Source organism: Tiliqua scincoides, chromosome 8, assembly GCF_035046505.1.
Source record: "Tiliqua scincoides isolate rTilSci1 chromosome 8, rTilSci1.hap2, whole genome shotgun sequence".
In the NCBI taxonomy this organism is placed as follows: Eukaryota; Metazoa; Chordata; class Lepidosauria; order Squamata; family Scincidae; genus Tiliqua; species Tiliqua scincoides.
Window position 1 is genome coordinate 2,932,564 of NC_089828.1, and position 11,626 is coordinate 2,944,189.

Consider the following 11,626-nt stretch of genomic DNA (forward strand, 5'->3'; position numbering starts at 1 on the left):
TGTGATCCATATGTGACCTTGAAACCTGTTCACCACCGAGTTCTGGCCCCCTCCTGGATCAGTGTCTTGCTGGGGAACAGGGGCAGGGTCTTTTACAGGAGCAACTTCAGCAGAAAATCTTCCTAGAATTTCATAAGCATGCCTTATGGTTTTGTTTTACCTCCTTTTGAAGATCATTGCGTTCTTGGCGAGCATCGTGCCAGCGCAAATATGTGTAAATAAATATTAAGTTGACTCATTGTGGCAGTTTCATGCTTTTGATTAAGCCCAGCTGGTAAACGGTGTTACTGCCTCCCTCCTCTTCCCTGATGCAAACTATCTATTTTGCAAAGCAGATATGTTCTGATTGAGATGAGAGCCTTCCAATGCATGCACATGAAGGCCAGTATCTTTCTATGCTACAAATAATGTCCATCTTATAAATAAGCCTTGCAGTCTTTCTGAAAATTGCAGTAATTGCCTCTGTAGGCAGATAGGTTTTTAGCATTTGGCTGAAGTCACCTTTTCTAAAAATGGCATCCTTCAGTTGATTTGAAGGGGGAAAGGAAAGAGATGTCCATTGCAAAAATGTTGTGGTTTGCTACCATCAAACGTGGGTAAAAAGACATGCAAGACTTCTGGCCCTGGGAACCCTGTTAGTATACCATGCCATCTTCCGAGTGCGACAACCAAAAAGGCCCTGTCTCTAGTATCCATTTGCTACACACCTGTGGAGAAAGATGGGGCAGAGGGAAGGGCTTCTGAAGCAAAGTGAAGTTCTTGGGCAGCTCATGTTAACTCTTGAACTAGTGGTTGTACCCAAGAAGTTACTACCCAGAAGGCAAAGAGGAGTATGCTAACAAAACTGCAATAAAAAGGGGTTGTGCTATGATTTATTGGGGCAGTAGTGGAAGCTTCACCATGCAAGTAACTCCCTCCCCTACCCACACATACCACCACCAGCTCTAAAGGTAGGAGTGTCACATTGCCACTTCTTGCACTGCACTTGATCCATCCATACAGACTCTTGCCTGATCCCTGTGTTCACCAATCCCCCCAGCCTTCCCCATGCTACTCACTTCTGTAATGGGTCTGGTTGGTCATTATTGCCTGAAACCTAAAGTGTTCTGTCTTGTTTCTGCTCCTCTGCAGAGAGCGCTCTCGCCATCATGTCGGTCAGCGTCCACGAGAACCGCAAATCCCGAACGAGCACCGGTTCCATGAACATCTTGCTGTTCCACAAAGCGTCGCACCCAGACTGTGTCCTGTCTCACCTCAATACTATGAGGAAGCACTGCATGTTCACTGATGTCACCCTCTGGGCTGGGAATAAGTCCTTCCCCTGCCACCGAGCGGTGCTAGCAGCCTCGAGCAGGTATTTTGAAGCAATGTTCAGTAACGGCCTTCGTGAGAGCTTGGGGGACGAGGTGAATTTTCATGATAGCCTCCACCCGGAGGTGTTGGAACTGCTGCTGGACTATGCCTACTCCTCCAAGATCATCATCAACGAAGAGAACGCAGAGTCCCTCCTAGAGGCTGGTGACATGCTTCAGTTCCACGATGTCCGAGACGCCGCAGCTGAGTTCCTTGAGAAGAACCTTTTCCCTTCCAACTGCTTGGGTATGATGGTGCTGTCAGACGCCCACCAGTGCAAGAGGCTCTATGAACTTTCTTGGAGGATGTGCCTGGTTAACTTTGAGACCGTTCATGGAAGCGAAGACTTCAACAACCTCTCGAAGGACACACTGCTGGACTTGATCTCCAGCGATGAGCTGGAGATAGAAGACGAGGAGAAGGTCTTCAAGGCCGTTATCCAGTGGGTGAAGTACGATTTGGACAAGCGGAAAATCTTCCTCCCAGAGCTGCTGAAGAATGTGCGTTTGGCCTTGCTGCCTTCCGAGTGCCTCAAGGAAGCCATGACCTTCGAGGAGCTGATTGTGGCGGAGAAGCAAAACAAGCAAATCATGGATGAGGCTCTTCAATGCAAAAAGAAAATCCTGCAGAATGATGGGGTGGTCACCAGCCCCTGTGCCAGGCCTCGCAAAGCCGGACACACTTTGCTCATCTTAGGCGGGCAGACTTTCATGTGCGATAAAATCTACCAGGTGGACCACAAGGCCAAAGAGATCATCCCCAAAGCAGAGCTGCCCAGCCCCAGGAAGGAATTTAGTGCTTGTGCCATTGGCTGCAAGGTCTACATTACCGGAGGGAGAGGTTCTGAAAATGGAGTGTCCAAGGATGTCTGGGTGTATGACACAGTGAACGAAGAGTGGTCCAAGGCTGCCCCGATGCTAATTGCTCGCTTTGGGCATGGTTCCGCAGAGCTTGAAAATTGCCTTTACGTGGTTGGTGGACACACAGCAGTGGCCGGAGTCTTCCCCGCCTCCCCTTCTGTTTCGCTGAAGCAGGTGGAGAAGTACGACCCTGTGGCCAACAAATGGACCATGGTGGCCCCTTTAAGGGATGGTGTCAGCAATGCCGCGGTTGTCAGTGCAAGACTAAAGCTCTATGTCTTTGGCGGGACCAGCATCCACCGGGACCTGGCATCCAAAGTCCAGTGCTACAATCCATTGGAGAACCGCTGGACGATCAAAGCACAGTGCCCTCAACCCTGGCGCTACACTGCCGCCGCTGTCCTTGGCAGCCAGATCTTTATTATGGGCGGGGACACGGAGTACACGGCCGCCTCTGCCTACCGTTTTGATTGCGAAACGGAGCAGTGGACGCGGATTGGGGACATGACAGCCAAGCGCATGTCCTGCCACGCTTTGGCCTCGGGGAACAAACTTTACGTGGTGGGTGGCTACTTTGGGACGCAGAGGTGCAAAACGCTGGACTGTTACGACCCTACCTCAGACACATGGAACTGTATCACCACTGTGCCTTACTCCCTCATCCCCACAGCTTTCGTCAGCACATGGAAACATTTGCCGGCCTGATGCACGACTTGGGAGCTCAAGAAGGTAAGATCTCTTAAGGGAGGCTTCCGCTGACACCTGCCCATCACTTGTACGTACAAGCACTTAGCGTAGCTGGACTCCTGCGTTTTGAAACAAAAGAGAGAGACAACAACTTGCAAATACAGAAACTTGGACAAATGTGTAAAGTTGTGTTTATTTGATGCCTTTTAAAAATTGCTATTGAACTGCAGAGAGTGTAGTGGAATATAGCCCATTGATGGAGCACCTGCTTTGCATACTAAAGGCCCTTGTTGACCCCCTAGCAGCTCCAGGTAGGGATGAAACAGAAGACCACCCCCTCCCCCCACTTGAAACCCTGGGGAGCTTCCACCAGTTGAAGTTGACAAATAGTGATGTGGACTCTGACAGCAAATGGGAGAGGTTGCTTACACAGCGCATTGCAGTACCAGCTGTACTAATCACCCCCCTCTGGCTACACTACAGACATGGACAGACCAATGGCCTAACGGCGTAGAAGGCAGCTCCGTGTGCCCATATCAGCTGAGACTCCTATTCCCTTGTGCATCCTTCCCAGGGTGTCGTAAACTTAGGGGGATTTGGGGTGCTCAGAGTTCTTGGTTCTCAAACCCTAAAGCCCTCAAGGCCCCTCTGCTCAGTAGTACTGCCACCACCCTGTATGTGCCCATGCCTCAGTCCAGGGACACTGAGACCCTCTAGGCTTAACTATATCCCTTGCAGGCACTGAGCTCTTTCTCCAATTAAAGCTTTAGTCCTCAAGTTACTAGACCTCAATGAGCACATGGTAGCTTGTTGAACAGCTAGGCAGGATTCTGAACCTTTGTCCCCAACAGGCAATGCAACAACTTAGTAAAAGGGATTTTAGTTTATTAAGTACATAAGGCAGCAAATGATAGAGGCATAAACATCTAGGAAACATATCAGCAATAAAATAACAAAGCTAGCTGGCTATCTCTGCTAATCTCTGTCTCTCATCTGAGTCAGCTTCTCTTGTAGATCTTTTAGCTCAAGGCTACCTGTGAGGCCAGGTGCCCATGGTGGACAATGGAGCTCACAAGCGTGCAGGATGTTGCACCCAAAAACGCTGTCCAAGAAGGAACACGCACACCCCTTGGGGCACTCATCCTAATAGTACTGAGGTGACTTCATCCTTATTTAGGCTCTCCAATCAGAGACTTTTGAGGAGAGAACCTTCTTAAAGTTGGCCTGGTTGCTAGCCCTCCTAGTTCTTACCCCTTCCAACTGGAGGTCCATAGCTGCTTTCCATCACGCTTGATCAGGCGCCTCTCCGTCTACTAAGGTGCTAAACATTCCAATGGGTTGTAATTCTTGTTGTCTGTCCTTTCTGGCCAGCAAAGGAGAGACAACAATCTTTTTATTTATTTACTCAGATTCTTGCAGCTAGGAACTGCTAGCAACTTCTCTGTTACTGACTTAGTTTGGTTCAGGCTTCTACTGTCCACCTAGGCCTAACGTACATATTCATGACACAGGGCGTTCTGGAGTCTACTTGCAAAGCAAAGCCAACCGTAAAAGGCACTTGGGCAGTGCTCAAATGTGCATGCTGCCAGACGGAGCACAAGTGGGGGGGGGGCTGGAGGCTTCCCATTCACTCCGTGGCAGTGTTCCAATGATGGAGGTAAAGTGGTGGGAAAGGCAGGGGGGTGGCACAGGGGCAAGGGAGGGCAGAATGAGGTGGATGAAGTGGGTGTGGGAAGAGGGTGAGTTTGGTGGCAGGGGCAGCCGCCGAATCCTCACCCCCTTCCAGACCCAATCCTGTGGCGCAGCTTCACCCAGACTAGCGCAAGTCTGAGTAGCTCCCCCACACACACACACCACAGAGGTTTAGGGCACAAGCCTAACCAGGTCTACTCAGAAGTAAGTCCTATTTTGTTCAAGGGGTCTTACTCTCAGAAGGCGTGGTTAGGATTGCAGCCTTATTCTAGGTAAATGAACAATTGTGCCCTTAGCCAGAGGAGACTTCTGCAAACCCCCCCCCCCCCATGTGCAGGATTTAGCAGTAGCCATTTCTATGCCACTGCATCTGTTGGGGGGGGTGGAGTGAGAATAGGTTTGGGCTGTTCATGTTGTGTTTCTGGGCAAGCAGGTACAGAATTGTAGGGCTCATCTTTTTCAGGCTGGCTTCTGAACAGCTTGCCGCCTGCCTTCCTTGTTGACTTTTCACAGAGCCCCGATGTAGAAGCAGCCCTACAGACCATGGCTACAGGCCTGATCTCTGTATTCCCAGCTGGCTGGCAACAACCTCTCCAGTCCTGCTGTGCTGCAGTGCCCGGCAGCTGCCGCCACTGCTCCGACATCTAATTAATGACTTCTTAGCGATTAAATATTGCTGCCGAATGTGCAGGGACTTCATCATTCCTTCGGCTCAGGTTATGGGGGCCTCCACAGTAGCACTGGAAATTTGATTGGTACTCTTGTCACGCAGGAGTATCTGAATACCAGAGCCAGCCACATCAGCAGCACCAGGGCTTGGGTTAGGTGTCAGGGCACATAGTGATTTTCTTAATTAAATGAAGGCCAAGCCTTTGGCTCTCTGAGCAGCAAGAGGTTTTCACTGAGAGCGGCCTTTTAACAACGCAGGAGTTTATTACAAGATGGGCTCTTAATGGGCTCATACTTCTAGTTTGTGAATTTCTTTATCGCTGTGTCTTGGGATCTCATTAACCAAAGTCCTAGAATGGAGAATCTTTAGAACTACCTAACCCCCCTGATCTCCAGCCCCATTCTTGTGGCTACGCTGCCTTTAAATGGTTTGAGAACTCGAGATGCTTTGTGTTTTGGTGCTTTCCGGGACCAGATTTATTGGTAATTGTAGAGAAATTTGCTAGAGTCCATACCTGCTGGCAGACAATAAGTAAAGGTATGTCTGTTCAGTTCCACCTTGAACTGCTAGTATTAAGGAAGGAAAGTCCCAAGAGGGATTCAAGAAATGTTTAGGACTCAACATGAAGTAGCACAGTTTTTCTTTATTCAAAATCCAGCCGTGGGGTCAATTTGGGCTTTTGTGTGGGGCTGTAAACCTCCCGCATGACAACTTCCTGATTTGAACTGTTCCTCCTAAACCTCCTCTTAAGTGCAGAGGGGAACACTTCTCCAGTATTCTCAATGTCAGGATGGAGAAATAATTTGGTGGGGGCCATGGCTTGGGGCAAAGACAAGTTCCCCCTTTCTACAGTTTCCATTCATACCATTCATACAGTTTCCATTCATTCCCCCCCCCCCACACACACACACACTTTTTGAAATGGAAAAAAGATGTCAGGAGGTCCAAGCATGGAATTCCACCATGTCTCTGTTGACCTAGAGAAATCAGAAAATGAAACATGTGGGGTGTCGGAGACAAATTCATTTTGGAACAAGCTGGACTGAGCCCTCTGTCTTCTCTCTTGTAGTGTAAAGAGTCAAAGTAAATAAGTGTGTACCTCTACACATACATGGGAGCATCTTCACACTATAAGTCTAATTGCTGGACCTAGCTGTACTATTCTCGGCCTGTGACAGACCCTCTGCAGTTGACTGCAGTTACTTACTCTCTTTTGAGGACATGCAGTCTCCTCTTAGGCAGGACAACCCTGTGTGATTTCAGAGCAGGTAAGCCAATGACATTGAGAGGCCAGTCAGAAGAGAAGAGAAAAGGAGGAGGGGAATGAAGAAGAAACAGGAAGGCGGTGTGTCAGCACTCAGGGCTACTCTACTGATGGACTATTTACTATTTTCTTTCACAGTTGCCATTTGATTTTTTTTTTCTATCATGACTCCTCTGACCAGCAAAAATTCAACAGGTGCAGCTATTCCTTTTGTGCTTGTCTTCACACATGGACCCCCCTCCCCCTCACACACACACACACACACACACACACTATTCACACTCCTCCACTATCTCATCAGAAGCCCTTAAAAACCCCACCACACTTCACAACCAATGATTTTCTTAACCAAGCCGGGAGAGAGCATTTGTGTTTAAAAGAACATTGTACTGATATCAGGAACAAGGAGGTAGTTCAATCATTCGTGGTCCTCTAACCTTCCATGCCTGGTCTACCATAAACATGGTTCTCCCCCCCTTTTTCAGTCCCTAAAAATCCTCTTATGTGCCCCAAACTGCTTCTTTCACTGATTTGAACTGAGCAGTCTTGGGGCTCCAATGCTTGCACAGGGCCCCTGACGGCTCCTATGAGATCTGGGGGGGGGGGAATAGGGTGACTTCCCCCCCCCTTCCATCGCCTGCTATTTGTCATGGGGGAATAAAGCTCCAGCACAGTTTTGCTGCCTGGAGTGTGCAGGATCATGTTGCTGTGTGCTAGTTTTGCCACCTCTGCCAGTTGGGCCATTTCTAGCTGAACCCACCTAAGACCTCTAGGGCACTCAAATGCCAAAGCTAAATAATTGTGAAGACCGTTCACAGCTCGGTGACAATCGCTGTGCTTTGCAAGCTACCGGCCGCGACACTTTGCGAGACCCTGGCACTGCAGCAGGTGAAGCTCTGCCTGGGTTTCCAGCCCTTTCGTCCACGCTGGAAGCACCCAGAGCCTGTTGTTGGCCTGTTCCCAGCTGCACAAGCCACCTCCTTGCTTATGTAACCACCTCTGCAGTTGAGTGATTTCCTCCCCCTCCCTCCCCGCACACCCCTTTCCCTGTTGCTTCTGAAGCAGGTTCTTGCTGACTTGGAACAGCTCTGGCCCCGTCCTGCATGCAGGTTGCAGTTGCAGGTGCGGTGATAGTTTTGCATTGACAAGACTTGAGGGTGGACCGGAACGTTGCTCTCTCAGATGCATGAGGCCTTCCAAGTTCTCCCCCCGAATGCCCAGTTGCTATGCCCTTCCACCATGGGCACATGTTAGCACGGAAGGAGGCCCACAGGCATAAAGGTCCACCAGGCTCTCAGGAGCACTGGCTAATCAGGATCAGGCATGGATTCCTCTTTCAGCTCTTCAGGTTTGGCCCCTTCTTCTTTTGCCCCCTCCAGCTATCTGTGGCCTGCTTCTTCCCTCCCAGAGTCCCTTCTTGCCTGCCCCTCTGTAGACTCCAAGCAACTCATCCCACAGCAAGCAGGGAGCCTGTTGCGCAGCCAGTGCGTCTGAGGTTAGGGCAGCTCAGCCAATTGCTGCCGGGTCACTGGCACTGCTGAACTTCCCTGAGCTGCTGCTAGTCCAGATTGCTGCTACACTGTCATCTGTGAAAGGATATTTTTAATTGGCAGGGACTGCCTAAGCCGGGTGGGGAAATCAGCAGCTCCAGCATAGGGGTGGATCCTGCCAATCAGCTGTTTGTTTGTCTCTAGAGCCTGTTTATCAGGCCCAGCCAGCTGGGAGCGGCTGCCTTTTGGAAATAGGGTGTTCCTGAAGCCTAGGCTCCAGCGGAGCCTCTGTCCTGCAGGCTACACACTCCAACACTGGGTTCCTTTACACAGCCACAAGCTCCAAAGGAAGCTTTCCTTTTAGCATGATATATTTATGGTATCCCCTGCCACAACAGGGGGTGGTGGCCACCAGCTTACTTGGCTTTAGAAGGAGATTAGGCCAATTCACGGGAAGAGAAATTTGTATGTGACTGTTAGCCACGGTCACTCAATAGAACCTCCAGGCTCAGAGGCAGTATACCTTAGAGGGAACCTTAGAGGACAGCAGCAGTTGAGGGTGGTTGCCTTCAGGCCCCATTTCCCAGAAACATCTGGATAGCTGCTGTAGGATTCTGGACCAGAAGAAAGTTCAGTTTGTGCTTCAAGCAGAGCTCTTCTTTGTGATGTCCTTAACAAAACAAGCCAATTGAGATGGTGGATTCTCCCACACTGGAGATATTCAAGCAGAGGCTCAACAGTTACGTGCTGGAGATGCTGTAGGAGGATTTCCTGCTATAGGCAGGGGGTTGGACTAGCTGGCCTTGTGGGGCCCTTCTGACCCTATGATTGCATGAAAAGCACTTTTGTGCCTTCCATGATTTTTCATACTTTTTACATGAGTGAGTACTTGCTATCTCCATGCATACATGTGCACATTTGGACGATGACTTTCTTGTTGCAAAAACTGGCACCCAAGGCATCATGACTCTGAGCATGTCAAGAGTATGAGTTCCCCTGAATAGACCTGAATAGAAAAAGGGCCTCTGAGAATATCTTTCCATTAGGGCAAATGTCCAGTTCAATAATAGCTGATAGCCTTTGGTGAGTGGACACAGTCCTTAACTTTTAGCACCCCACCCTGTTGGTGTGGGAAGACAGGTTATTTAAAACCCATTTATACCACTTCTTTACAACAACAACAACAACAACCCCCCCGTGATAAATGCTCCGAAGATCATAGTCAGCTTCTCCCTACCAGCTAAGCACACTCCAAAAGAGACAGATTGTACATTTCCACTGCAAAGCCACCAGAGGCGGGCCTCAACAGATGCTGTTTGGGCAGTTGTGCCGTGACAAGGGGCTACAACTGGAAAGGCCCTGCGCCTTGCTAGCAAGGTCCTCACTTTCCATAAAGAGGGGCTGTGGAGTAAGAATTACTGAATGATCTCTAAGGAGGGGTCGGAGTCCTAGGGGAAAGTGTGTGCTTTTTTTCCCCCTTTGCTGACCTTGTTTGTAAGATTATTCTGATTAAACTTGGTCAAATTATCCTCCTGGTCAGAGGAGGAAGACATTGTAACCAAGCCAATGGCTGTCCCCTTCCAGGTGTCCTGTTCCAACTCTGGGTGGGCTGGGGCCCGATTTTCTAATTAGAGTTCTGAAGATTTCTTTCGAGCATCAAACAAATCGGCATCTAACCCTAGCATGGCACTTGACTGCCAAAAGAGTAAACAAACTCCCACAATTCCCTGTAATAAGTACCACATATATATCCGGATATATTGTTATCCCTCTTATCTTCACATCAGATCTGCAGCATTGGATAAACTGAGAGACAGTGACTGACCTGAAACTCTCCCCCCCCCCAAGAGTTGTTTATTTTAATGGGATTTGTACCCAAGTTATCTCCAGACCTAGCCTGGGATGGAACACATCCTCCTCCAAATATTGGACCCTTATAGGAGTCAGTGCATTGGACAGTAAGTCAATGTATTCTGGAGCCCACCAGCTGAGCAATGAGAGCTCTCTCCATTTAGGGAACTTGCTCTGAATTTGTTTGCCACAAAGCTTTTCATGTAACTGAGTGATATGGGTGATATTAATGAGCTGTTATGTGTGTGTCCCCTTCTCTCTCTCTCTCTCTCTCTCTCCAGGCGATGATGTTGAATTCATGCATCACTATTAATGCTGGAGGCTGCACAAGTGACAAGAGGCAACTGGCTTTGGTCTCTCACACCCCCCAACCAGGCGCATTCCTCCTGTTGCACAAGTACGGAGTGCGGTGATGGCACCAATCCCCAAATGAGCCTGTCCTGATCAGATGGGTGGGGAGGCCAAGCGACCCTAGAGGGCCACTCTGAGAAGGAAGAGACGCTGCAGCCGGTTCTGCTAGCACCGTATGGGTGCCATATTGGCACGGGTTGGAGTGGGAAGAGAGCCAGAGGAGACAAGGGACTTGGCGTCTCCAACAACAAAGGCCTTCCAGACTCTCGGCTGACGTGCAAATGTCACGTGGGACGCACACAGCCACCTCGGCAAGGGCTAGCATGCTGTTGAGTCATTTTCAAAGCATTTTCTTTTCTTTGTATTTTGGATTTTTCCAGGAGTCTTGAACAACTTGATTAATTAAAAAAAACAAAAACAACCCCTCTGAGAATCTGTCTCCTTTTGGATGAGTAGTTTCTGTTTGAAGTACACCTGATGCAGGGATAATCACAGGGCTGCCAAGCGGCAATTAGAAGCTCACCGTTTGTTTAGTGGTACCACACATTCTGCAACACCGTGGAACGCTTCCACCACAATTGAAGGCTTGGAGCACTGTCAAAAGTGGCTCTTGTGACTCGGGGCGTAAAAGGCATGCTTGGGTGAAAGATGGACTTGTACTCAAGCACACGCACCCAGCTCAGAATTACCATTCGCATAAGCAAACGTCCTTGGGGTTGATCCTGCATCAGTGCGGGCCGGCTTCTGAGGTTTTTTTAGGAGACAGTACCCTACTGCAGCAGAACGTGCTGAATTCACATAATATGTGCTGTGTTTCTGTCTTTCAGCCTGCATCCTTTGGATGGGAACACATGCTGTCTTCTTGCATGTCTCAGAGTTAGGGCCCAATCCTATCTAGCTTTCCAGCACTGGTGTAGCCATGTGCTGCATCCTGCAGTGGGTGGGCAGTCCTGGAGGCCTCTTCAAGGTGAGAGAATATTCCCTTAACTTGGAATATTCCCTTAATCAGTGCTGGAAAGTTGGTGCTTTTCCAGAGATAGGATTGGGCCCTTAGTCGACTGCAAAAACAAGCTGCAAAATAATGCCACCTAGTGGTAAAACACAGCTGGAGCCTGCCCCAGACAAACACAAGCAGAATATCTCGAAAACCGTCACAGCTGGAATAACATCCCCTCTTAAAGAACATCCTACTGCAGCATTTCTCAAACTGTGGGTCAGGACCCACTAGGTGGGTCACAAACTCATTTCAGGTGGGTTGCATAGCACCTAGCTGAGCCCCCACTGAAAATACAGAGCTGAAAATACATGGTGCAGAGCTGCTGGGAGATGAGAGAGAGAGGCCTGGTACTTTGCCTTGAGTAGGTGGGAAGATGGAATGGTGAAAAGGAGGAAGGGCTATGTGGTTGGA

The 11,626-nt window shown here is 49.3% G+C and overlaps 1 protein-coding gene across 1 annotated transcript in view; it reads left to right on the forward strand.

Annotated features, from left to right (window-relative positions):
* Nucleotides 1-10,630, forward strand: part of KLHL25 (kelch like family member 25) — a 30,815-nt gene extending 20,185 nt beyond the window's left edge. The window contains exons 3-4 of the mRNA XM_066635818.1: nucleotides 1,132-2,942; nucleotides 10,149-10,630. Of these exons, the coding sequence (XP_066491915.1) occupies nucleotides 1,149-2,918 (1,770 nt within the window). The 5' untranslated portion in view covers nucleotides 1,132-1,148 and the 3' untranslated portion in view covers nucleotides 2,919-2,942; nucleotides 10,149-10,630. The remainder of the gene's footprint in view (nucleotides 1-1,131; nucleotides 2,943-10,148) is intronic.
* Nucleotides 10,631-11,626: the final 996 nt, after the last annotated feature.